Source organism: Etheostoma spectabile, chromosome 20 (genome assembly GCF_008692095.1).
Source record: "Etheostoma spectabile isolate EspeVRDwgs_2016 chromosome 20, UIUC_Espe_1.0, whole genome shotgun sequence".
NCBI classification, from domain to species: domain Eukaryota; kingdom Metazoa; phylum Chordata; class Actinopteri; order Perciformes; family Percidae; genus Etheostoma; species Etheostoma spectabile.
In genome coordinates, this window is record NC_045752.1 from 574,236 (window position 1) to 600,131 (window position 25,896).

General features: G+C 40.5%; 2 protein-coding genes across 3 annotated transcripts in view; both read right to left on the minus strand.

Moving 5' to 3' along the window:
* Positions 1-1,154: 1,154 nt before the first annotated feature.
* lgmn (legumain) lies at positions 1,155-10,051 on the minus strand. Of its 2 annotated transcripts, XM_032499737.1 has the most exons (14): positions 9,942-10,051; positions 9,453-9,615; positions 9,134-9,231; positions 7,352-7,433; positions 7,128-7,210; positions 6,913-6,988; positions 6,050-6,112; positions 5,790-5,856; positions 5,014-5,132; positions 4,339-4,428; positions 4,027-4,236; positions 3,703-3,873; positions 2,722-2,789; positions 1,546-1,675 (listed from the first exon to the last, which is right to left on the minus strand). In XM_032499737.1, the coding sequence occupies exons 2-14, from the start codon at positions 9,591-9,593 to the stop codon at positions 1,621-1,623; spliced, it is 1,323 nt and encodes a 440-aa protein (XP_032355628.1). In that variant the 5' UTR covers positions 9,594-9,615; positions 9,942-10,051; the 3' UTR covers positions 1,546-1,620. The 2 variants fall into 2 exon arrangements, with proteins under 2 accessions (XP_032355627.1, XP_032355628.1); XM_032499736.1 differs by lacking the exon at positions 9,942-10,051 and having other exon boundaries at positions 1,155-1,675; positions 9,453-9,593.
* Positions 10,052-11,855: 1,804 nt separating this feature from the next.
* pcnx1 (pecanex 1) overlaps positions 11,856-25,896 on the minus strand; it is a 43,985-nt gene continuing 29,944 nt past the window's right edge. The window contains 13 exon segments of the mRNA XM_032501114.1: positions 11,856-13,086; positions 13,972-14,112; positions 14,984-15,414; positions 15,746-15,924; positions 17,001-17,275; positions 17,371-17,601; positions 17,706-17,856; positions 18,675-18,775; positions 19,409-19,639; positions 20,298-20,551; positions 23,292-23,487; positions 23,489-23,506; positions 25,336-25,513. Of these exon segments, the coding sequence (XP_032357005.1) occupies positions 12,946-13,086; positions 13,972-14,112; positions 14,984-15,414; positions 15,746-15,924; positions 17,001-17,275; positions 17,371-17,601; positions 17,706-17,856; positions 18,675-18,775; positions 19,409-19,639; positions 20,298-20,551; positions 23,292-23,487; positions 23,489-23,506; positions 25,336-25,513 (2,527 nt within the window). The 3' untranslated portion in view covers positions 11,856-12,945.

A 25,896-nucleotide genomic window follows, 5' to 3' on the forward strand; every position in this document is an offset into this window, starting at 1 on the left:
AAAATGTAAAAGTAATAATGATATTGGAGAAAAAAAATGTGATTTTTATGTATTTAATCTGGCTGTTATTCATCTCATTAGAAGGCAATAAAAGTCAAATCACTTTTAGCATTTATATCTCACATTTGCACAAAGGCCATGGAAACGTCTTAACATTGCTACCAGTCAATCCTAGCGTAAATGGTTTTATTTGTCTCACCTACATTTAAAACTGGGCCCTTTGTGTATTGTTTTTATGTCCAGTTCTATACAAAGAGCTAGGATGTAATCAAGGCATCATACTGTATAGAGGTGAGGAGGAGGGGATATTATTTAATGTGGGTAAAGTAGGAGTCCCAGTAGGATCAGGCGCTAAATATGCTTAAAAAAAAAATTCTTCTAACAGAGATAAATATCCTGGAAAATATCTATCAGGTGTCAAAAAAGCTCATAGGGAGGCCAGAAGTCCCCAAAAAGCTTACAGTGGATTATGATAAAGACAGATTTGTGGGAATCCAACGGTCTGCTAGTCCGAGGAGCACACACTTAAAAAAAGGGTTTCCGTCACATGAAAGTAGGCTTAGTTAGAATTATGTTAACTCCCAACAAATCTGTGTGGCCGGGTTGGATCAGTGGTAGAGCTGGCACACATATACTTTGAGGATTACGCCTCGACACAGAGGTCCAGGGTCTGGAGCTGACCTGTAACGATTTCCTGCATGTCTTTCACTTCTCACCTAGTTGTCCTGTCAAATAAAAAGGCAGAAAAGCCCCAGAAATATAATCTTTAAAAAAAAGAAAAAAAAAGTCCAACATATCCATCTTCTGAAGACTAGCTACTACGATGTGTGAAGAATCCTACCATGTGGAATATTGTCTCCAAAAATGCGTCTTAAAGATGATTTTTTTGGGACTTTATTTATACGACAGCTGAAGACATGAAAGGGGAGGGGGGGGATGACATGCAGCAAAGGGCCGTAGGTTGGAGTCAAACCCTCAGCCGCTGAGTCGTAGAGCAAACCTCTGTACGTGGGCGCGTGCTATACCAGGTGAGCTACCCAGGCGCCCAAATGTGTTTCATCTTAAAAAATAAATACATTTTTAAAAAAAAGCATGCGCTGACTATCCAGAGGTAAAAAAGAAAAAAAGAAAATGGAAATACAAGTCATTTTTTCAGCAGTTTTGGTCTTCAACATTTATTTCAAGAACCCTGTGTGGTACAACAAAGACTCTTGAGGTTCAACAAACATTCAATGTTCAGTGGTATGTCCTTTACCTGTCAATCAACCATTCATGCCAGGCCGTCCTTACCGCACATAGCTAAGATCAAATATAAATTTACATGAGTTCCATGTTAGAATTGTCTATCCTATGGCCTAAAAAAAAAAGAAAAACAGCAGTAAAATATCATCCTTAAACCTTTGACAGTGATAGTGCAACTCACCATAAAACAAGTTTAAAAGTTCTAAATAAAATCAAAAACACATCACAAGTTTAAAAAAAAAAAAGAAGAAAGTTAGTGTGTTGATAAAACAATAACGTCAACTCCACGTCAGATTGATTTCCAAGCAGTGCATAAAGAAGCTCCGTCTCCCCAGGCCTTCCTAAATGAAAGGAGGCGTTTGATGGGAGACTTTCACTTTAAAAACCTTTGGACGTGTTGATACGACACACAGAGTCCATGGCGAGCTTGATGCTGCAGAGAAACAACAAAAGCACAATAGGGCTCAGCATCAAATATTTACCGGTACTTATTTAATGAAAACACCAAATCCCTAGAACAGACTTTTAAAAATATTTTCAGATACAGTACGTCACATCATTGTATCTTTACATTAAAAAAATGTTTAGACTCTATCACACTGAGTTGGAACAATTTATTATCGCTGCTACTTTGCTTAGGGGGAAGATATCTCACTTAAACTTGTCTGAAAGTTCCCAGAATTCCTTTGTTTTGTGAGAAAAAAAATTGGGAACTAGAGCTTAAAAAGAAGTTGCTAACCCTACTACAGTATGTAACTCTTAATACGTTTGATGATACAAATTCTCCTATGTGTAGAAAATGTGGAACTGAATTAGGAGCATTTATGCATTTATAATGGTATTGTAAAGCTGTGTATTCCTTTTGGGAGAAGATTCATAAAGCAATTCAAGACATGTGTAACTGTACTTTTGAGCTATGCCCTATGTTATATTTGTCGATTTATAAAAAATAAGTTTCCCTATACAAGAAAATATGTGTTTCCAATGTTTGCCTAATTTTGCTATAACATGTATATTTACTACATGAATTTCCCAGTCAGGACCCTCCTTGGGTCGATGGCTGGAGCAGATAACAGACTTATTGCCCATTGAAGAAATTACAGTAAGGTATTCCAGACTGCAAGAGTTCCTATCCACATGGTCCTTAGTACTGAATTATATAAAGATTATAAAATAACAAATTCACATTGAAAAATAGACAACCCACATACTCTGATAGTGTTATTATTATGACTACTGTATTGTCTCTATTGTTTTTGTGTAGCTGTGTTTAGGAGTATCTATGTGATGTCTGTTAAAAAAAAAAAAAGATTAAGAGTAAATATTTACCTATTCAAAAAGGACAAATAGTTAAATAATTAGTTTGATATAGATTAAACCACAATCCGAATAGTTCTTACTCCCCACTGTTGAATAAGAATCAGAAAACTGCAAAGGCAACAGAAATGGGCAGAGCGTGGTGAATGAAGTGGGGCCCACCTGTCAGCAGAGTGTCCTCTCTCACACAGGTTCACCAGAGCGTACAGGTGTCTCAGAGCGTACTCATACTGAAACACAAGAGGACGTCACATGTCACACAAATGTCCCCACAGTCTGATACTGAAATTTCCTCTTTTTTGCATTTGTGGCACTCCAAATGTCAAACAGCTCCGGAGAACAGCTACATGGAAGCACCCAGGGAAATACTGTGATGGAAGTTACGATCAAAGGGTTTTTCGTTCACCAGACCAACCAGTGTTACCTTTGGGCGAGCAGATTTGAATGTTTTAACGGTGTATTTTTATTCAATGTTGCACATTGTAATCCTGGTTTTGAAAGGTGCTCTATAGACAGACAGATCTAAAGCTTATATCATAATCTAAAATCTATAACACATCATAAGAATACTGGGAATACTTCCCCAACAACACCACAAATAAAATTGCCTACCACAGCTATACAATGCCTTGATTTGAATGAAGGATGAGTTATCAAAATCAACAAAGATAAAAATAAATGACAAGATCAAAATGAACAGCTAAAATAAACCATATTAATTCCCCTTTTTTTGTGGACAGTGTAACATCATCTGGTCTACTACTTTTGTTTTCTTGCCTGTCTCCGTTACTGTCACATCACATGGCTTCCAGTCATCTGAGTCACGGACCAATTTGCTTTAGTAAGCTTGTTCTTGCCTGCGGTACTTCCCCTTTACGACCACTGACACTGCTAAATTCATGTTTTTGTCTGATCATTTCCGACAGCAGGACTTTGACTCTCACAAAGACGCACCAACTCTTAAACAGGTTCCATTTATCAGTTCCAAAAATAAGGGATTCATGAGTTAGAAAGGACACCAGTACTCACAGAAAAAAGTTCTTGCATGTGGTATTAATACAAGCGATCAGGATTAGAGTCAGCTGAAGTGAAAATAAATAAATAAATTAATAAATAATAGAAAGACATTCTTTGCAGCTCTACCTCAGTTTTGTGCCAGTTGAAGCAGTTGTATTTGTAGTGATTGACTGCAGCCTTGTAGCACTGATGCTGGGTGAGTTTGGCTCTGTCGTTGAGAACATCCTCGGCCTTGAGGTGGTTACCAGTCACCCTCTCAACCACTTGCCGCATATTATTAGCCAGCATCTCCCTGACCTGAAAACACACACACACACGCTTAGAAATCTGTAAAAGTCTGTAACATGACAACTGTCATGGTAAATGCTCAATTTATGCAGGTAAATCTTTCCGATAAATCAGATTGGCATGGTATGCGTGAAAAGTCCTTCACAGAGGAAACGTGCAAACCTTGAGGTGGGTGTTGATCTCCATCAGCAGCCCTCTTGCAACTGTGAGATCATTGGTGGACATCAGCTTCCTCTTGAGGATGGCCAGAGGAACGTCAGGGCTTGGGGTCAGATCAGGATTTTTAACTGGCTGCAGGGTCATTGGAGGAGCGGGTTTGCCGTTGGCCTTGGGGTTACCCTGAAACGCTATGACCTTCATGTGGCCCATAGTCTATATAGAGAGCAAGGAACTCAAGGTAAGTATCAAAATAAGGGCAGGAATCAAACATTTCCCTCCCCTGCAGGGGCCCTCACAGTTCATTCATTCTCTCACCTTGTTTCCAAACTGCTGGACGTGGCTGGTGTTTGTGTGGCTCTTCACGATCTTAAACTGCTTTGTCAAAGTTTCCTTTTTCAGATCCTCCTGGAAACATAATGCATGACAACAACAAAAATTCGATCAGCAACAAAAAAACAACAACAACAAAAACAGCAACAACTTTATATATATATATAAAAAAAGAAAAGAAAATCCTAAATCAACCAGATTATTTTGTGTTGATGGAGTTCAAATTTCCATTTGGGTAAGATGGGCACTGCAAGGAGCCTTTGAGCAAGGCACCGTACCCCCCCCCCAACCGCTCAGGATGCTGGTCCAGCACTGGCAGCCCACTCACTCTGGGGCCTTTGTGTAGTGATTGCTAACAGAGTGTAAATTGTAATTCCCCTACTGGGGATCCATAAACGGTATACATTCTAAATTATATGTTGCAGGGCCACAGGTGCGATTACTGCTGATGCAAAGTACCAAACTACGGTCGCTGCTGTTGGAAACATTCACCACTTCCTTATCCTGTTCCTGCCTCTTAGACACCAGGTGTTTGGAACAGCAGCTGAACCTTTCATTGACTTCATATGGTCTGAGTTGCTATTGTACAGTTTTACCAGTCAGCAACAAAGTAGTAAAATTACCATCATTGTACAAAGAGACAGTTAACGTCACACCCACCACATCGGAGTCCTCCATCCAGTTAACGCTGTACCAGTCTCCCAGGTATGTGTCCCTCTTCTCATCGTAGTAGCAGGCGTAAGAGGACTCGTGGGAGTTGGCTGCTGTGGTGGCGTACACTGAAAAACAGACATATTGTCATGTTATACTGTGTAATTGTTTGGTAGATAATTCTTTTCTTTTTTTTCCAGTAGGCAAAGATAAACATAACAGTTGAAGCTCTAAAAAGGACAGTTTGTTAACTCACTCAAAAAAAGTTAAATGCAAGTTCAAGAGTGAATATGTTCCAGGAAATAAACTGTGGTTTTACATTTGGACTTAAGATATCTCAGTCATTTTGACGACAGATGAAAATGGATTCAAAAAGGGATGCAACAAATTTGGTTGAGCATGATAAAATCATGTTCATCACATGAGGCTAAGCACATGACAGAGGGACACAAATTACCACAAGATGCTGACCCCAGTGTTTGACTAAACACAACAACCAACAACTAAAGTAAAGTCCACAAACCACAGTGCTGACCTCAGCTTGGCCCAGACACAACAAAGATTGTACTGAAATCAGCAGAGCTTTGACTGTTGGTTCTTGAGTTATTGTTTTGAATTCAACATCAAATTTAGCCAAAGTCAAGAGGTCATGAGGAAAAAGTCAAGGTTCATGTTGTCGGGGCTTTAAGCAGTTCATCGATTGACACTTTTTACTGATCGCTGCCGCGTGATTATCTTGCGAGTTTTACTGCTAAGTGATTATGATGAGGTCATGATTAACTCACCGTCAATGTCAGCAGGCAGGTCGGTCATCATTGACCCGGACTCACATGCCTCGATGTAGAACACCATCTGTCAATGTGTTGCGGGGGGAAAAAGAAGAAAAAAAAAAGAAGATAAAAAGACAAAAACAAATTATATGATCTGATCTTCAAGCACAGCTACATCATCCCCTTATCACTGACCTACAGTACATACTTTAGGGCATGTATACACATATAGGCCTAAAAAATATAAATAATAAAAAGAGCATGATGCTGCGTACCTTGTTGTATTTCTTATTTTCGTGCATGTATTTAATGGTGTCTTGGAGGTCTGCAACATTGAGCTGCAGAGAAAGAGAGAGGACAAAACGTTTCATGTAACAGTTTCAGAGTACCACCATGTTACACTTGTAGTTCTTTGCACATCCTGATTTGATCTGATTTGTAGTCTTGTTTACTTAGTCTTTATGTAGCTAATTGCTGATGTAAAATGAATATTTGTAGGAAATCAAAGAAAGATGTAATTTTGGAGATTCTCAGAGGTATCTTTATCTTGTGTAAGAGACACAAGTACCAAATCCTTTTAAAAATGATAGTCATGTTTCAAAGACTATGCAGCTCTTGATCTGTGTGCGTTATTGTCTATCCCCCAACTTCCATCGTCCTTTATGATGTAGCATTAACATTATCAGAAGTCAGATTCATGTCTCCATACTGTAAGGTATTCAAGTAGCTCAGTCCGTGGGGACTTGGCTTGGGAACCGGAAGGTCGGCGATTCAAGCCCCAGCATAGACCGGTACAGAGTATGGACTGGTAGCTGAACAGGTGCCAGTTTGCTTCCTGGGAACTGCCGAGGTGCACTTGAGCACGAGACCAAACCAACTGCTCAAAGCACCATCCTAGTGAGGCCTCTAGAAATCTCTCCATACATAATGCATTTGTATTCAGGTCCTGTTTGTGTATATTTGAGCCTGTGTGTGTGTGTGTATATAAATATATATAAAAATAAAGACACATGACTATTTAAAAAAGACACATGACTAATCTTAAGAGACATAATTATCTAGCAAAACAAGCTGAGCAACATAGGACTAGTTGCTTATGAGTGAACATTAACAGAGCAGGAAGTAGAAAAGTGCTCACGTCATCATTGGGAAAGGCCAGAATACCAGGGGCCCCGTGGTCGGTAAAGTATACGAACACGTGATCCTTGGGGCCGCTGCCAAGACAAACAGACCAAAGTTAGGGAAAAAAAAAAATCTAGATTAAATCAGATTTTGTATTGCTCGGATTACTGGTGTAATCTCTTTAAGGAAATTAAATACTTCTCTTCTCTCTTGTTAAATCTGATCACTTGCCTTTTCAACACTTTTCCAGAGCCACCTTTGACTTGTGAGGAGTCACCCTTCAGCACGGCCAAGAAGTTGTGTGGAGTCACTTCCTGCAGGGAGACAGGAAGACACTCAGTCAGAAATCCAAAAGCCTTAAAATGATCTGTTTGAATGGCAAAACATGCTGCAATACGTTTATTCAGGAGCTCTGATTCGAACTCTTGTATAAATATTTGCACTGAGGCACTCACATCCCCGGTGTAGTCTTTAGGAACTCCCTTGTACACATCTGTGCCATTCGGCCTGTTGATCACTATCCCAGGGGTGGGGTTACTGGGGGAAAAAAAAAAAATATATGAATCAGATATGCAGAAGGAAGTAAAAACTGCTGACAAAACACTGTCACCTGATCAGTGAATCATACATCTGTTCCAGTCATTATGACAGAAACTACTGTAAACTCCACAGCACTTCATGTTTTTCCCCGTTCACAGCAAAATCCTATTCATTAACTCTCAACAACAAGGACTCTAATGTGTAAGAAACTGCACAGTAGCCATTGCTTTTTGCAGTCGGTATAGAAAATTGTGCAAGCTGCACTATTGCCTGCATTGTTTTAAACACAAGTTCATTATTAACGACCAATCCGTTACATGTTCAATAACCTTGTCAAGCCTATGATATGGATGTAAACAATAAATGTTATGCATAACGTATCTTTAAAACCTGACTTACATTATGTCAAGGCATTTTGATGCACGGACACATTGGTTAACGCTTAAGTGTGAGAGTTAATACTTGCAGAATAGCATTTTTTTTCTTAGCTTATCGATTACTATTAAATGAAGCTGCAGTGGAAATAATCGGTTCTGCAGCTTCTCTGTACATACACACACATACAAGTCCCCATGTACAAAGACAACAACAACCATGTAACAACCCTTTAACAACCGTGTTTACAGTACATTTTCTTTACTTATCCTTCATGTCAAAAAGCTGCCCACTACTGACTAATCAAAAGACCAATGATCCCCCCCCCCCCATATGAATTCTACTTAAGCCTTTGTCTAGACATACAAATAATGTTTCCATACATTCCAGCAGGTTATCATAACACATGAACAGTTTGGGTTTATGACATACAGTAGCAAAGTGAAATATAAGAAGTAAATGGCTGGGAGTGAAATAATTAGCCCATCTGGGCCACTAACTGACCCTGAGCCAGTGGACAATCATCCCAGTCTGTAACAGTGATCCAGCTGACTCAAACTGACGGATCGGCTTTCACTGCTGCTCTTCCATCCAGTCACCATGTCGGTAATTTAACTCCAAGTCAAAGCACTTCAATTACTGTCTTGTGACTCCTCTCAGGAGGATCTCTTTAACCCTCAATGCTGCTGCTCTGACAATGAAGCACACAGGACTGGCATGCCACAGTGACATACGACATGCCAACATGCCAGTGCGATTTTTCTGTGGTTTACAGACAGCGCTGCAAACGTCCACCCTGCTACATTGCTGTACAATCGTGAGTGTTTCTGTAGTTCCAACAACTCCAACAAAGTGGTGTGTTTACTCTCTAGTGGATCACATCACGTCATTTCCAGAAATCCCATTCTCCCAGTTCAGCTTTGACTAAAACGTATTATTCTGAAAGCAGGACCTACAGTATTTGGATCAAGTAGCTCATGAGATTTAGTAGGCTACAGCGGGTTGTTTTTTTTTTTGTTGAGAAATCAACGCTTAAATAGTAATACAGCTTGGAAATTTGTGTAATTCCACTTAACAGAAACATGCAATAGAGTATGTACTGAACTGAAACTTTGCAGCGCTTTATCACAATAAGGAACAGAGTTCAACATATCTGAAGCTGACAAGTTTTTTTTCCCCACATTCAACTACCTTTAAAGCGGTGAAGAATAAAAGGTCATCAACTAACATAACTACAGTGGGGTTTTTGAACGTTTCAAAAGGAAAGAAGAAGTCTCTGTATCACAAAGAGCTGCTGCACAGAAACAAAAATGTCAACTCACTTCTCATTCTGTGCCAGGTCATCGTACATCATAACCACAATCTGCTCATCTGGGATGCCATTCCTGTGGACAATCTGGTAGGCATGGCAAGCATCAGCCTGAGAGGAAAAAAAAAAAGCAACATGTAGAGGTCAGTTGCACATTTTTAGAAGACTGGAAAGACTCTTGGAGAGCATGCATGGTGAAGGGGAAGCGGCTTATCTGAGGGTGAAGTTGATCTTAAACCAATACGTGTTGTAAAAATAACAACTGAGTCATGCACAGTTTGCATTTGATAAGGTGACATTGTGGGAACAGTTTCATATTTGACACTTCTCACCTGGTGTCTGTAGTTGTACCAGCCATTAGAGCCAGCCACGATGACCACCCAGTTCTTCCCACCGTCTGGGTCCTGGGTGGGGAACGCATTTACCAGCCCGAGACTCAGGCCGAGCACGGCGAGGAAGACTGGCTCAAACATGTCCTCGCCTTCTGTGGGAGTTCTGAATAAATGACAGGTATTGTTAGGACCCTCCTTCTTATCGAATTCACTCCTACAACAATGTTACTGTTGTTTGTTGGACTGCGAGGTGGCAACAAACAACGCCAGGTAAGCACTAAATACCACTAACACGCTACCCGAGTGCCTGGGTATCACAAGATATCAATTCTCGGAAGAGCTAGCTTGTAAATTAGCAAAACAAGCTAACAAAACAGACTTTTTCTAGAGCTGTGAACTGGAGAAAGCAAGTATATAATAATAATTAAATACGCCAATTTAGTCCCAACGGATTTACAAAGAGACAAATATATGTTTTTGTTTTTTTACCTTTTCTTTGTTGCGGTGTATGAAAGAGACTGCAGTTAGCTAGCTACTACATGAATCCTCGGCAGGAGTCAGTGGGACATTATATATGACGTCGGGAAAAAAGGTTGGTAGGAATTCTCCGGCAGCAGCCAATCAGAGGGCTCGGCGGGGGCGGGACGTCGAAGTAAAGTCATGTGGTTGAAGAGCAACAAAACATGATTGAGCTCGTCTGTTTTCTGGTGAGTAAAAATTAGATCAACTAGATAGATAATCATTTCTGAGACAACAATCACTTCTTTAAAAAGTCGCTTTAGTTGTATCAATGGCTTTTGCCTTTACTAACATCAGTCTGGTAAATTGGTGCAAGGACTGTACTAAAGTACAGTTTAAAAGTACAGTACTTAAAGTTAAAGTACAGTACTTGTTCTTTACTTTTTTACTTAAGTAAAATATCTGAATAAGTCTTCAGCCATTTGTGGAAAGTGATATATAGATCTATATATAGATCTATATATATCTATATATACTGTAGATATATATACACACATATCTATATATACATATATAGATATATGTACACACACATTTATATAGATATATATACACACATATATATACATACATATATATATATATATACACACACACATATATATATATATATACACACACACGTCATTTTACCCATTAATTTAGCAGATTAATTGTTATCTTGCAGTGTGAGATTTTTCCTACATAACATACTACAATATAATACAAGTGCACAAAATCTCCTTCTAATCAACTAGTTTCTATCATTTGTAATTGTGTCATAAAAGTCTAATTAATTTTTGACTGTAATTTGTATGTCTTACAAGTAGAAGGGCTGTTTGAACATACAGTAATGTGGGCTTAACTGGCTGATCTTTACCTGTTGATAAAGCATTAATTGGCAGTTGTTAGAACCTTAAAAATACAGATTTAGGTATTTGGCAGAACAGTGAAGACACTAAGCAGTTATCAGGGCAGACAAATGTCAAGAGATCCTCCACCATACATGTGTGGGTAAACTTTCTAAAATATTGGGAGAAGGCAACAGCATCACTTTCTTGGGTATACAGTACATATATTCATCTTCCTGCCAGGCTTTCTACAGAGTTAAATCCTTTTGTTTCTGTATAATGGACTGTACTGTAAGTCCAATGTTATCTTGTTATTATCTATTTTGAGGTATGAAAGACAGGGAAACTGTCAAGAAAACATATTTTAGCACTTATTCTAACAGTCAAAAAGAGAAAACAGAAATACGATAACAGAACAACTTAAAGTTAATATGATAGACCTGCTGTAAAGACTGTATTATATCAGTTATGTGTTCCTATATTGAACCATCACGACAATTTAAAATCCATTTCTAGTTAACAACCCTTTTTGAGTTACCATGTACCCCTTACCTAAATACTTTTCTAAAGTTGGCTTTATGTGCCTGTCAATTCAGCTTACATTTAGCTGTAACCCTGGTTCAGATAATTCAAATGAAAAGATCCAAAAATGAATAAAATCTAGAAAATTACACACTTAAAATGGTTTAAAAACAGATCATTTTTCAGACCGGTATGACACCAATTTTGCAGCATGTTACGCAATTCCTTTTAACCCATGTACAGAAAATAAAAGTCATATGAGTCATAGGAAAAAAAATCATATAAAACCACAGCAAGTAACCCATAAAATCCCATTCTACCTCACTGCACCTGCTAATCACGAGTTTCATTTGAAACTTTGCCCTTTAGTGCGACATGTTGTTCGTTGTATATATTTTATTTTATCCAAAAGCCCCTGTTGATGACTGAATTCAATATGTACTGGTGTGTACTCTTTAATTCAGTCTGTTAGATTCCAAACATTTGATTTGGAGAATTCAATACGATTACACAAACACTCTGAAGAGGCGTATTAAAGATGTCAGCAATAAATCAAATTTTTATTTCTCCATATAGAAAAAATTAAATAGTGAAACAGTCCATCAAAGATTCGGCATCTTGTTTTCAACCAATGGTCCTTAATACATTAACCTTTGTCCCAAAATGGAAAAAAAAAAAAGATGTAACAAAGTGTAAATACCATGTTCACAGTAATAAATATCGAAAAGAAAATCTTTTATACATTGACATTATATATATATATATTTGCGTAAATATATATATATATTTATAAAGATATAGAATCATATACAGTAAAAAGTTATTTTCAAGTTTATCAAACATAAAATAGTAAAATAAAAACGGCTGAAAACAGAATGATGATTGCATTTTTTTTCATTCCCAAGGCATCGGTAACCATGGTCATTCAGAGTCTGTAATAAATAAAATGTGATATTATCTAAAGAGTGTAGTGCATCGCTGTAAATTAAAAGAAGGAAAAGAAAAAATTATAGTGCAAGTTCTTTTTTCCTTTGCGCAAAGTAATCTTGCAAATTTCAAACTAATCCAAACGGAATGACAACAATGAAACAGAGGAGTGTGTCGAGCGCAGCAACATAAAGTCTCGGACTTCCACCGGTTCTGCACCACCACTTTCTCTGTACTCTTGGCAGCAGACAAAAAAAAGAAGTGTGAAACCTTGGCAGATATTCAATACCAGGCTTATTTTGGCAAATGACTTAAAGACAAAGAAAAACACACTTAATCTCCACATGCTCTTTACACTCAGCTCTGTCAGAATTGCCGACAAAATAGTTGATTTAATGCATAGAAATGAATTACCAGGAGCAAGAACTAAATTAACTTAAGGGTTGTTTAACTGTCATGCAGCATTTCTGAGACGCAAAGCAAGGCAGATACTGTGGATGTGTGTGTCGATGCAGTAAAGGATGAATCTGCTTGCACTTTTCCCTGGCTTCCTTCCCCTCAGCGATAAGGAACGAGGGAGCGGGGAGAGCTCCCCTTTCCTGTTTGTCTGCAGGCTCCTGCGTCCTGCTGAAAGCCAGGGAGGTCTGGCTTCGTCTTCACACGAGCAAGTGTGTGTTTGTGTGTGTTTGCACGTGTCAAACCTCGGCACCCAACTCAATGACCCCAGTCTCAAAAATGGGCACTAGCTTATCTTCCACCTGTACCAGCAGGATGGTCTTGTCGATATGGGAGCGATTGGCTGGGTCTCGGCTACAAGGCACCCACCGGTGAATCACCTGCGGAGGCCAAAGCAGAGAAGGCGGCTTTGTGAGAGGAAGCGTTTGTTAAAGAGCTGGTAGGTCACAGAGGGTGTTACAGGACAAAGAAATAGGACAAAAAGACAAACAGGATAATCATAGCAACATCACATTTATAGCATGAGAGGTCAGAGTGTGTGAGCTGAAAGGGATGTGGCAAAACACAGCAGCATCAGAACTAGAGTTGGGTCAGTCCGGTCTGGTCAAAGAGGCTAAACAGGTCAGGTTCGATGCTAACCGGTTGGACCGACATTTGTCACTATGACACCTTCTGGCAAATATAAAAGTAGCCTGGATTAGCAGCCTGTGCAAACAGTTTCACAGAACTTGTATTTCAAGCGGTGTTGGGCAGTAGTGTTACTAGTTCAATAGTCTCACAAGACTATGCGCAGACCTCCCTCCACAGCGCTGCGGGGGAGGGTCTGGCTAGTCCACACAGCATTCACGCATGGGAGAAAATTGCGCGATGGTTCATTTGCATTTCTTTAAACCAATCTCAATCGTCTTGGGTGGGGCTAAGCTTCGGATGGAGTAACGTTGCCTCGGCAAAACAGCTTTTGGAAGGAACATGTACAATCAAAAGTAGTTTTAGTCGTGCAACCGAAAACTCTGATGGGACAGATAGTCTAGCTAGCTGTCTGGATTTACCCCGCAGAGATCTGAGGACCAGGTAACCCTAGTCCTCAGAAATCCACCGGAGGTTAGAACACCAACACAAAGAAAGTGGAAGATGACGGACATCCGGCCAAAATGAGGGATATCTGGCGGAATTTCCGGCGGTACCTGAACAATCCCGGAAATGTAAATGTGGTTGATGTAGACTACGTTTACACTGACGTGTTCCAGCTGTTGATGAAGACTTACATGTCCTTCCATGCCCTCTAAGGGGCTCCAGTCCCTCCAGCAGGTCCGTCCTGCCCTCAGTCTCATGGTCTCGTCAGGCCACTGCAGCTCCTTCCGCTTCGATAAGTTAATGTTCTCCAGCACCTGACCGACGTCGGCAACCTGAGCAACAGCACACAAGAATGAGATTCGCAAGAGATGATTGACATGCATAATTTATTTTAAATGTTATAATGTATAATGACTTTGTTGCATGTCATATCACTCTCTCTACCCATGTATTCATCTCCTCTTTAAACTGTCTAAAAAAATTCAAAATGCCACCAAAATAATGTTTTTAAATATGTTTTTTTTTCTCCTTTTTGCTTTTATTTGACAGCTTTGTGTAAAAAGAGGCAAGGAAAATTGAGGGACATAGAGATGATGTCACAAATGATCATTATTAACAGTATTAATGAAATTAATTAATTAATTCATGTAATTAAAACTATTTTTAAATGATATGCATAACAAGAGTAAGCGTCTGCAGCTATGCTAGCAGCTCAGTGAGGCTGTACTTGGACTAAATGCTAACATCAGCATGCTAACATGCGTGCAATAATAATGCTAGCACGTTGATGCAAACATATCAGAAATATAATATCTACCATGTTCACCGTGTTATTTTAGTGTGTCAGCATGTTAATATAAGCTAATTAGTTCATACATTGCATAAGTAGTTATAAATTGTGAAAGTTGTGGTAATTGTAAATGTAACAACATGTTTCTGAGGTCACAGTGCTGCTGTTTTGTTTTATATGGTTAAGAGTAAGACCTGCCAGTCACTGAGCTAAAGATTTGAGACTAAACACAACAAAGATACAGAACCCAGGCAACTGGATGAGAAACACAAAAAGCTCTCTGGCCCAGTTTTCTGTTTGTTGATTTCGATTCATGCGTAAAAACTGACAATCTGCTGCTAAATTTCTCTAAGCTGACAGGATTTAATTCTTGCTTGATTTCTTCTTCTTTTTTTAACTTAAGACCTACAAACCTGCACTCTGTAGGAGATGTCGTCTCTGCGCACGGTGGAGACGGTGGGGTTGTGTTGTTGCGGGTGGTGGTGATGGTGATGATGCTGGCTGAGGGGATCGGTCACGGTGCTGCACATGCCGTCGTTGCCCAGGAGGCCCACCAGCGTGTGCCGCTTGCAGGGAGGGATGCTGTGGCTGGAGAGGGAGGCGGAGGGGCAGGCGGGGTCAGACGTGGAGCCCAGCCGGAGCTGCAGGGAGGTGGGGAGCGTGCGCAGAGACAGCTGGCTGGTGGAGGAGCGTCGGCAGGGCTCCAGGCCGGTGGTGGAGGTGCGCAGGGAGGAGTGGCGGCTGCTGCTGTAGCGGTAGGAGGATGATTGACTAGCAACAGAGGCTCGAGCAGGAGAGTGGCGTACCAAACCCGACTGAACAGACTGGGAGCTCTGACTGGTGCCTGGACACAGGGTGGAGAAGTCAGACGCAGACCAAATGGAAATTAGTGGAGCACTTCGGTGATTTAGTGTTGCAATCTCAGAAAATTTGAGGATTTATGAAAGACAGATTTTTTTTTTTTGGTAAAAATTATAGCAACAGAAGACAAAATATCCTGGATTTTAGTCCTTAGTATGGGTCAAACTCCCAAAATACTGGATCCTACATTTCCCACTATGCAAAGATGGCTCCAGTTAAATTTAAACCTCGTTAGTTTGTTTAAAAGAAGTCAGAAAGATGAATTTGTCAGAATATTCGTAATATTAGTGGTTTTCGGGTTCAGTAGTTCTCACCCAGAGTGTGCGGCTGGTACGTGTGAGACGGGGCAGGTCCGGAGGTCCCACCCTGCGACATTGAGCTCTGCTGAGAGTCACCCCCCGTCCCATTCCCACTGCCACTGGACAACCCCCCTGCATCTGAATCCTCAATATTCCCTCCACTGTTACAGCCAGCGCCACAGCCTTTCCGTAATCTACAAAGAAAAGTGGAATATCGGCCGTTATTTAAAACACAAAGGAAGAAAAAGAAAACATGTTAACCGGTCGCACGGCGGCACTCGCGACTGGGTGTGAAAACATTATTTTGCTTCATTTACCACCAGGTGAAGTTGCGTTGCAGTATTTTTTCCATTGGGTCCGGTTAGCTTTCACACTGCACTGTGTCAAACGCACCACTGTAAAGAGAATTTTTGGGGCATTTTAGGCCTTTATCGGTTGAAACGCTTTGCTGGTCTGTTGGACAGAATATCCGAGTGAAACTTGCAGACACTTCCGGTCTCAGAACATATAGAACGCCTTGGGTTTTGCTTTAGTGTTTCTACTAATTTAGAAGAAGGAAAACAATGTGTGAAGGAGAGGGTGTCCCCGATGAGAGACAGATGATGATGACCAAGCGATGTGGTCATGTTGGGTTATGGATTTGAAGGTTATCATCCCTTATATAAGTCCGTAAATTGTGTGCCGGGTTGAAATTTCAGGCTAGGAAATGCACTGTTTTTGGTTCATTTCCTGTATTTGGGTTGGATCGCGTTCTCACCTAAAGTGAACCGAACTCTGGTGTAGAGCTGGGCAATATATTGATATTATATAGATATCGTAATATGAGACTAGATACCATCGATTTTGGATATTGTAATATCGTATTATGTCATAAGTGTTATCTTTTCCCGGTTTTAAAGGATGCATTACAGTAATGTGATGTACTTTTCTGAACTTAACAAACTGTTGTAACTGTACACACTTTTTCATTATATCCACATTACTGATGATTATCAAAAATCTCACTGTGTATATATTTTGTGAAAGCACCAATAGTCAACACTATAATATTGTTGCGGTATTGATAGAGGTATTTGGTCAAAAATATTGTGATATTAAATTTCTCCATATTGCCCAGCCCCACTCTGGTGCAAACCAAGACCCCCGTTTTGTGGTTTTGGTCCGCCCCAGAGTTCGAACGGGATTACCCACCACGCCGAACAAACCAAACTATCCGGCGGAATGCTCCATAGTCTGTGTTTTTACAACTGAACTACAGAGAGCAACGAACCTGTGCCAGGTGCTGACAACAAAGTTTCGGATGTTCCCGATGCTGATAGGTCCTCCCAGGATGTGTCCGAGCTGGGGGTGTGTGTTGCAGTACGAGGTGGTCAACGGAGACACATAGATGGGATATCCGATGGGCTGGTCACAAGAAGAATTGATCATGTTTCGCAGAGCCTGCTTGGCGTTCTGAATGCTCCCGCGCTCCGGGTTTCGGTTCCTCAGGAACACCAACTCCTGCTGCTGCCCTGCCCAAAGGCCTCGGACACATTCTTTGTTCACCTGCAGCACAAGAGATGAAGTTCTCATGATGAACTGTGCCCAAAAAGAATTATCGAGGAATCAAAGACTAAATTTGAATCTGTTGCAGTTCTAACCTTGATGACACGGAAGCTGAGGTATCGTCGATTGAGCATAATGATTTTGTACTCGTTGGTGCCCTCGTCGAGGACGTGGCGCAGGGCGAGGAGAGACGGGGAGTTGGACAGCACGGCGCTCCTCCACGCTGGGTCGCCCTCGTGGGCGATGACCAGGTTCTGCTGGTGGGAGGAGATGGCCTCGAAAAGCACCGCCGGCTCGTCGTACTCATCCGGGGACGTGAAGTGGTCCTAAAAAAATGGAGTGCAGCGCTATTGTTACAGATCAAATGGGATCCTGAGAATGAAGTCAAAGAGAGTCTCACATGGTTTAGAAAACATGAGCAGCGTCTCACCTGGTGTAATTTGAGAGACATTCGGATTCCAGGCACCACAACTTTCCTGAGCAGTTCCATGTCTGCGAAGATCCACTCGTCTCGCACTGAAGAGATGCGGAAATCTCCCTTAAATAATGCATGAAGTCCGTAAAGGAAAGACTCCAGATTGCTGTGATGGGAAGAAGAGATCGAGGACATGTAGTATGAATGTGTATGCATCTCTATGTAGTTAAGTAAAGATATGTCCTTTTTCCACATTACTTATTTAATAAAGTATGCTTCTTTATTCTTTTAAACGTTACAGAGAAAACATCAAAGACCTGAATGTCCCAGAAAATTATTGTTCTGCCAATTGCTGCCTTTCTATTTGATAAACTGTACTAAATGCACATCGTATGGATACTGTGTATTTTGTTGAAATTATGAGGCCAGTTTAGAAGTAGAAACATACTAAACTCACTGTAGAGCACCTAATTTAGAAATAAATTGTGTATTGGACTTTATTTCTGTTCTGTTTTCCTATTATCTGAAAACTGTGCACAGCAAGGCTCTCTCTGCTGAAGTCTGAGGCACATTTATTGTGAGTGTATTGCGTTTTATTTGTATACAGTTCTGTGAAAGAAAAAAAAATCTTCCCAGCCCTTTGTCACATGACCAATAAATGATTCCATGAAGACAGGCCAAATGTTTGCCTTAACCGCCCATAGAAAATGTGTATTGTATTTAGATACTCAATTTGCTGAAAATAAAAACAAGTGAAATTAATAATGAATGTTTTATTTAGCAAAATTACATTATTTTGTTTTATCTTATCCAATATTTCCTATACTTATTAGCAGATTTTCTAAACTCCCCGTGGACCCTCCCTCCCTGTTAAAAAAATCCTGGAATCGCCTCTGCTGTTACATGTGTTGCATTGTGTACTCTCTCGCGGCCCTTAAAGCACTATACATGGTTAACTTAATATAATGAAGATGAGTAAATAACCTGGACATATGATGGGCAGCTGTTCCCAGAGCTCTCCTTCCCAGCACACACAGGCCGAGGCAGAGCAGCACCAGAGACGAGTCTTTCTCGCTGTCCAGCGGCTACAAACAAGGAAGAGAGCAGAGACAAGGAGGATTTATGAAACACATTCCCATTTGGTGCATGTTCATAATAACAGTATTAATATATATGGGTGAAACCTCAACCCTTGGCCATTACATTTTTACTGCCTTTCATCACTTGTTAAGAAATGTCATCTGACAATGCGTGACGCAAGTACAGCACCCCTCAGGGAAGTAACAAGACACACTACTCCTTAAAGTTGATTCAAATCAAACGGTACTGTAGCACTTTTGATCTTTTAAGTTGTTGTTTTTTTTTAATTATGAGCTCTTCTCATGTATTTTTTTAGTTTTTTTTTACATTTTGCCACAACATAATGCTAAAATAATCACTACAACTTTCATTAAAACTGGAACAGTGGTGTCTGAGACATCACACGTGACATTACATTTTGACTTTTCTTTTTCTTTTTTTTCCCAATACAACTCATATTGAGCAAAGCTGTATAGAACTGAATCAGTGTTGTCTGTTGTGGTGCCAGCCCTTTCCACAGCGTGCCCATTGTCATTCAGGGAACAAGAGGATGTATTGTTGTATGTTGTGTCTGAATGTGCCTGTCCTCGCGGGAAAAATAAAGTTCTATTGATTTGATTTGAAGAATCCACAATTACCTTGGCCCTCCGGGAGTTGCAGTACTGGATCCAGCCAAGGTAGACTCCGCAGAAACTGTCCCTGGAGATGCCTGCGAGTCGATGGTCATAGTCCTCGTCGATGTTGGGATTGAAGGTGGGATCCAGGTCGACGTAGTTCCTCTCTCCACATCCCCGCAGGCCGTCTTTCATGGTCTCATTAGCCAGCCACTCTTCCAGTTTGGGGGAAGCGATCACATAGTAGATGATACCCTGAGACCAGAAAGGGATGACGCATTTTGATCATATGTAAATTATATGAAAGACACACCTTCATTTAGATAGGTCTTTTTTATGTTGGTTATCCTGCTTATATATCACTTCTGTGCCTAATACTTTATTTGTTTCTCTAATACCTCTGACGCATCAGGCACATTTGTAAATGCTACGAAACATACTGTAGCTTTGAGTGTAAAAATGTCACTTGCGTGAAAAATAACTGATGAATAAAAATATTTTTTTCAGGCGGATTTTTTTAGGACTTTATTTTCAAAGGATAGATTATGAAAAACATGAAAGGGGAGAGAGAGGGGGGAATGACATGCAGCAAAGGCCCGCAGGTCGGAGTCAAACCCGTGGCTGCTGAGTCGAGGAGTAAACCTCTATATACTGTATATGAACCCGTTCTATCAACTGAGCTAACCCGGCCACATTAAAAAATATATTCATTAAATTTTAATTAAATATTATTTTTTTTGTGCCTTAATTTGATAGCATAGCTGGAGCGGAAAGGGAGAGAGAGAGCAGCGACGACATGCAGCTATGGGCCACAGCGGTAAGGACTGAGCTTTAGTTTATGGGGCACATGCTCAACCAGGTGGGCTACCTGGGCGCCACTACACCTTCTTTTTAACAGCTACATCCCACTTACCTTGACATAGTAGGTGGTCAGGATGCGTCGTAGATCGAACACCTGCAGCATGGAGGCGGCGCTGTTATCAGTGATGCTGTAGCCCTCCAGCACGTACTTGGTGACCAGCACCTCCCAGGCCAGCCAGCGCTGTCCAAAGGCAGCATTAAAGGACAGGATGTGAGGGAAGTGGCCCGGCTCGCAGCAACAGCAGCCCTCGTCTTCCTCCACCCCCTCAGTAATGGCCTCCACTTCCCTCTGCTGGCAGTACGTTCCTACGGAGGGAAATATCAACAGACTCAGAAAGACCAAATACTACTGTGTAAAGTCAGATCAAAGCTTATGTGGGGACTGTAAAGCAACTATGACAACAATGAGAGGAATCTAATTTTCCCTTTTCCCGCTGAGCCGTCCGTGTGTGTGTGTGTGTGTTATATATAATATATATATATATATATATAGAGTGGGAGGCCGCGTTGCAACAACTGAGCAAGAAGATAAGTACATTTGAGTCTCTAGTTTGAGAAACCAGAAAGGCCTCAACCCAGGTCCCCAAACTGGCCATCTTCATTAAATAGAAAGTTTGTGAGACGCAGAACAAATGAAAAGATGCGGAAGAATGCTGACGCCATCTGTAAGCAGTGGAGGTAATATGTGGCTGGGTATGCTTGTGTGGTTAAGGTGGGAGATTTGAAGGGTTAAAAGGGAATTTGAATAAGGAAGGAATCACTCCCCTTTTGCAACGCCAGGTCTAACCAGTGGAAGCGCTTGATTGGAGCTAATTTATCCTAAACGGACAATGACCTAGGAACACCTCCAATTGTGCAAGAAATATTAGGCAGAGCAGGCAGCTGGTATTCTCGGTGATGGAGTGCCACAGCACAGACAGACTGAACCCAATGGAGCTTTGTGGGAGCAGTTCGCCGTATGGTACGCAAAGAAATGCCCACGCAACCAATCCAACTGGGGAGCCCTGCTTGGAAGCTGGGGTGCAATTCTCCAGATTACCTCAACAAATACAGCTACAATGCCAAGGTCTGCAATGCTGGAATTGCTGCCAATGGAGGATCTTTGACGAAAGCTAAGTTGATGTAAAAAAAAATCTTATTTCAAATACAAATCATTATTTCTAACTTGTCAATGTCTTGACTCTATTTTCTACCATTTCAAAAAACGTTGGTGGTGAATAAGTGTGACTTTTTAGGGAAAACCAAAATTTTTTGGGTGACCCCAAACTTTGAACGGTAGTGTTATATTATATATAAAATTATTATTAAAATATATAATTTTATATATATATATATATTATATATATTAAAAATCACACACACACACACACAAAACACACACACACACACACACCACAACACACACAAAAACCCCACACAAACAAAACCCACACACACACACACACACACCCACACAACACACACACACACACACACCCAAAACACCAGATATAAAACTGGTTAAATACCATGTTGTACATTGGTACAGATGTGGTACAAAATAGATTAGATTTCAACAGTTGAAAAAAAATATGCTGTCAGACAGGGAGAGTGTCATGCTCTGAGGAGTGTTTCCAACTCAGTAAAAAGTTCACAGCTTGTCACATGTGCTCTGTTCCAGCCGGTTTGTTGTACAGCAGAACACTATTGGCTGCAGTCAGGCTGATAAAGCATGCACAGGTGTGTTTAACAGGAAGATAAAGCACAACAGGACTAATACGCTGGAATGCTCCTGTCACACATAGAAATACTAGGTAGGCAACTGGTTAATGATCCACGTTTATTTATTATTATCATCTCTTCAATATCCAGACCTAGCTCATGTAGTTTGCTAATAATTTGGGGGTGTTTCTTTAGTTGAACCTGCTTGGAACAACCGACTGTGGAGTTTTATTAAATCTGTACAAATAAGAATTGGAGACTGAAGGTGGAATTCACTGAGACTATATCTATCATATAAATATATAAAAAAAAAACAAAAAAAAAACAGCTAAAAACTAAAAAATCCCTCGCGATCAACAAAGTATCTATCTATCTATCTATCTATCTATCTATCTATCTATCTATCTATCTATGACTTGATTTTCAAATACTTCAAAGTTGATAACTAAAACCACATGCACCAACAAGTTCAAATGTCTGTTATAAAGTACAGTAAGTTTACTCGGTCACTAAAATAAAACAGATTTTACCACACAAACAAGTTGTTATGTAGAGATTAGTTGTGACTATATATTAACGGTTTCACAGCTAGCTGAACCAACTGAAAAAGCTAACGTTAGCTTGCTAATATACGCCCCATTTAAAGTGAAGAATGAAAGAGGTAATAGGATGACACATATAAACCCGACACTTGATAACATCCTTTTAAATAATGACATGAACTGAGAGTTTTTATATTACATTTCACAAAAGCAACACAACATACCTCAAATTACCAAATGTTATGCTAAGAACATTAGCCTGAATGACCAAATAACATTGGTTAAGTTAGCATAATCAGATATCTTCCACTTACTCTAAAGTGCATGGATATCTCTCTCCATGTATGCATACAGTATATACATCCATAAAACAAAGTCATACCTTCATTAATATAAAAGTGGTTCCCAGGACCCTCCTTTTGTACAAAGTAGATCTAGCTTGTGATACTACAGTGACATCTTGTTTATATGATTGACTTCTTTTTGATTAGACGGTGCTACAGGTGTTTCCTAGGAACTGAAAAATACACAACTCATGTCTTTACTGATTTACTAAACTGAGATGCATCATTAGACCTTGTGTCTTAGCTGGTAGTTTTAAACTTGCTAGTTGTTACCAAGAACGTAGGGAGGACACAAACTTAGTGATGGACTAACAAATAGCATCCTGATAATTACTCAAATTACTTGCAAATACCTAGTGACGCTGATTGCATTAGCTACAGCACAGTGCAATATAATCCCAACTCCAAACACATTTGTTACCACGTTCTTCCTTTTGTGTCCCACATGGACCTTCTCACCTCTGAACTCCAGCCCTCGGAGCTGAAAGGTGACCAGGCCGTTGCCGATCTCGATAAGATGCACCAGAGCGTTCAGGTAGTCGGAGGCCAGGATGAAGCAATCCCCAGTGCTGAAGTTGCCCCATCGGCCCAGGAGGAGGTCTCCACACAGGCTGTGCTGCAGGGAGCGGGTAAGGTGCTCGTAGAAGATGGAGTTTTAAATGGTTTTTATAAGCCTAAGAGGGGGAAAAAAAAAACGGGAGGTTTTGTTAAAAAACCATAATTTCCTTTCATGTTCATTTGATATCATTGGGATAAAAATAAGACCCCTAGATTGGGGCCCAATTGTCCCAAAAGAAATTGTTTGTGGCACCTAGGATTTCTTTTAAAGCACAAGAAAGGGGAAATGGGAAAACGGTTATTTCTTCCCTTTTTGCTTTTCCCAAAAAAAAAGGGGGAAACAAATCAAAAATGAAACTACGGTATGTCCTAAAGGGATTTTTGGGCCCGGAGAGGCCCCCCCCAGTGTTTGGAGTGAAACCACTCCTTGGGCTACCCAAAAAAGGGAAAAAACAAAAAGTCACACATTTTTAGAAGGGAAAATTTGCAAAAAAAGTGTTGATTTTTTCATGAAAAAGTATTTAAAAAAAGTTTCCCAATTGTAGTCTTCTCCCAGAACTTGCGGGACGGACGTAGGAGGTTTGAAGATTGGGCCCCCCCCAGGGAAAGGGTTGAGGGGAGTTTTAGAAGCCCGCTGGGCAAACCCCACCTGGACAAAAACCCTGGCCGAGTTGAAGGGGCTGGGGTCAAGGATAACCCTTAAAAATATGTTGTAAGGTTCGTGACGCACCCCTCTGTTTCCCGGAGATGAAAATGAGCTTGAGGGAAAAAACCTAAAATTCGGGTTCACTGATAAAAGGGGCCCCAGGAAGAGATCCCTTTTGCTTTTCCACCCCCACTTCCAACATGACGGGGACAACAACCCTAAAAACACATCTCAAACCACAGGGCCCCCCCCCCACCCAACCCCAAAAATACGGCCTCCCAAAAAAACAAGGAGTTTTTTAAACAACGACTCTCTGGAACGCCACAGAAATTTCTCTAAGCAAACTCCACTGGGTGCGGTTTTACCCAAGAAAAGGGTGGTGAGTGTAAAGTAATAGGGGGTTTGCCTAAGGTTTTCACACCCGTGCTTTAAATTATTAAAAAAAGGAATCCAAAAAAAACCCCTTTCGGAAAATTTATCTTTAAAGTCCCAAAATTTAAAAAAAAAAGGGGGAAAACCAAAACCTTTTACGGAAAAATAATATTCTTGGGAATGAAAAATTTTCGTAAATAAGGGAAAGAGCTTCCTTAAAAACCGGGGGAAAATATCCCCCCCCTATTTTAAATTCCCCCAGGGCAGGCCATTTTTATTTTTAAAGGCCATTTTTTTCAGGATCGGGTTTTGCATCCCCAAAAGTTCCCTTTTGGGCCTTTTGGGAAATTTAAAAACCCCCCCCCTCCACACCCATACCCTTTTAGCAAACCCAGAGATTGGGGTGGGGGAAATTTCCACCTTCCAAACTCTCCCCCCCAAATCAAAAAAGCTATTAAGCTAATTAAAAACACCCTTTTCCAATTTTTCCACTTTTTTTAAAAAAATTTTGGGGTGTGTAAAATTTACAAACCCCCGCCTTTTTGTATAAAAAAAACAGCGGGTTTAAAAGGGGTTCCCAGGCACGGAAAAGGGGTGAGGGAAAGGCTGGAAGGGTGAGCCCTGTGATTGCCAGGGGGGCGATGTAGGTGTGAAAAGTGCAACTTTTAGAAAAAATCCCACAAACCCTTTTAAAAAAAAACAGTCCCTGAAAAAAAAAAACAGAAACAAACTTCCCGATGGATACACGCCCGATACAAACTCCTTTTTATTTCATAAAGGGCCAAAAATTTTTTCACTTTGCCCAGTCCAAAAATAACTGGGCAGTATGTAAGGATCACGCTATTTTAAGTGACATTAAATCTGTGCATAATGTCTCTTGTACAGACCAGAACAGCGCAAGATGTACTCGTTATGTATTCCTCTCACCTTGCTGAAAACGATGGACATGAGGAAGAGGTCGAGCAGCAGCGTCTCGGACAGATGGCGGTAGTCGAAGGTGAAGAAGAGGACGGTGAAGAGGATTGTCACATACTGGTAGGTGGGGCTGCTGTAGGAGGACCGCAGCAGCTTCAGGCCTGCCACTGTGATCATCAGGGCGCCCACCCTGGGGATGACAGTCGTGTGTTAGGGGAGGAAGGCAAACACTGGAGAGTTTCTAAGTGTCCACACTACATCATGTTCAAACTAGTGAAGCATTTCTTTCTTTTTACAATTCTAAAATTTAAAAAAAATGTTCATATGTTAATCTGCAACCCCATAAAACCACAATTAGTTTATTACATTTTGGATTTTGGATTGACAAATGACATCTGCATGAGATATGAAATGAAAGGTGCTGGTAAGCAGATTTAGTTTTTAACTTTGGACAGAACCAGTCTAGCCCCCCCCCCCATTGTTTTTAACTCTTTACAAGAACGTTAATGTCAGTATTTCCCAAAATGATAAACTATTCCTTCAGACGTTTCCAAGGTTCACTGATTCTTTTCT